The sequence below is a fragment of the Propithecus coquereli genome, unplaced genomic scaffold (assembly GCF_000956105.1).
Source record: "Propithecus coquereli isolate 6110/MARCELLA unplaced genomic scaffold, Pcoq_1.0 Scaffold606, whole genome shotgun sequence".
In the NCBI taxonomy this organism is placed as follows: Eukaryota; Metazoa; Chordata; class Mammalia; order Primates; family Indriidae; genus Propithecus; species Propithecus coquereli.
In genome coordinates this window covers 228,566-230,271 of record NW_012152019.1, presented here as the reverse complement: position 1 = coordinate 230,271, position 1,706 = coordinate 228,566, and the positions used below count along the sequence as shown (strand labels likewise).

The 1,706-nt window shown below is 43.7% G+C and overlaps 1 protein-coding gene across 1 annotated transcript in view; it reads left to right on the top strand.

The window, feature by feature from the left end:
- The first annotated feature begins 555 nt into the window (after nucleotides 1–555).
- The window catches only part of LOC105822374 (low affinity sodium-glucose cotransporter-like), a 73,747-nt gene continuing 72,596 nt past the window's right edge, over nucleotides 556–1,706 (top strand). Inside the window, 1 exon segment of the mRNA XM_012659353.1 lies at nucleotides 556–690. Within this exon segment, the coding sequence (XP_012514807.1) occupies nucleotides 556–690 (135 nt within the window).

The following is a 1,706-nucleotide window of genomic DNA, read 5'->3' as shown; positions in this document are numbered from 1 at the left end:
GTGCAAAATGCTCAACATTATTAGTCATTGTATTAGAAATGCAAATCAAAACCTCAATGTAATAGCCACTTGACACCTACTAGAATGTCTATAATTTAAAAAAATTAAAAAAATAGCAAGAGTTGAGGAGGATGTGGAGAAACTGGCGCTGTTGTGGATCGTGTTGGGAATGCAAAACGGTCCAGTGCCGTGGAAAAAAGTTTGACAGTTCCTGAAAAAGTTAAACACATGTCTCCCTTCGTCTCTCCCTAATCCTCTCTCCACCCAATCAAATCTCCTTCAAGACCCTGTCTTTGCACTCAGTGAGCATCCCACCCCCCAACTCCACTTCGCACCCTCTTTCTGGTCCCCCACCCCCCATTCTCATACTCTGCCTAGGCCAACATCGACCACTGGCGGGCTGGTGCATCAGAGCGTCAGAAGAAAGGTTTAAAGGTGCTCTAGCAAAGGAGCTGGCTCTGATATCTCGTCCCACCTGCTTGAGGCTGATGATTAACCCAGAGCTTATATAAATACAGGGTCATCTCTGGGATGGGGAAAGCACCACCTGCAGCCATGGCCAGCACGCTGCGCCCTGGCACCGTGGCTGGGACCGCAGAGCCGCCTGCACTGTCAGAGCGCCTCCAAAACCCTGCAGACATCTCTGTCATTGTCATCTATTTTGTGGCGGTGATGGCTGTTGGGCTGTGGGTATGTGGGAAACCAGTGGGCTTTCAGGGTGGGCACAAGATTAGGGGGAAGGTGTGTTAGGGAGGGAAAGGTGTGGTGTGACAAAGCTGAGACAAGATTAACAGCTTTCACAAATGTCACTGTCTTTCAGAATCATTTTCTTGTGTGTGGCATAAATAACGCTTACACTGAGTTACTCTAACAACCCCGCTGTGTGAACAGAGCCGGGACTGGCACCTTCAGACTTAACTATGTTCACTGTCCCCAGCATCCCGGCATAATGAATAAAGACTTTATTTTTATCATCTCATTTTTTTTACTTTCTTTTGCCATTTGCTCACTATCTTAGTAGGTAGGACATTTAATTCATTCTTTGGTTCTAGGAATGAGTTTGAGGCTCCAAATTTTCTTCCAAGCACAGGTTTAGCCATCTCTCGCATTGAGTAGATGAAAATAAACAAAGCAATTGGGACAGAAGTTGAGGAATGTGATTTCTCAAGTTCTTTCCAACTCAGATTTTATGAAACTATGATTTTTAAATTCCTTCCTTTTTAATTTCAAAATATTAAGGGGGCACAAATATCTTAGGTTACATGAATGACTTGTAATGCTTAGGTCCCAGCTGAAGGTGTGGCTATCACCCAAATAGCATTCATAGTAACTGTTAGGTAGGTTTTTGCCCCCCCACCCCCTCCCCCGGTTGATTTCCACTGAGTTTTACTTCCTTCTGTGCACACCTGTGCTCACTGGTTAGTTTCAATTTAATAGTGAGCACACGTGGTGTTTGTTTCCATTCTTGAGACACTTCACTTAGGAGAATGGTCTCCAGTTCCATCCAGATTGTTGCAAAAGGTATTAATTCATCTTTTTAATGGGTGAGTAGTACTCCATGGTATACACGTACCACATTTTATTAATCCACTCGAATTGATGAGCACTTGGGTTGATTCCACAGCTTTGCAATTGTGAATTGTGCTGCAATAAACATTGGAGTGCAGATGTCTTTTTGGTGAAAATTCTTTTTTTTTTTTCCTTTG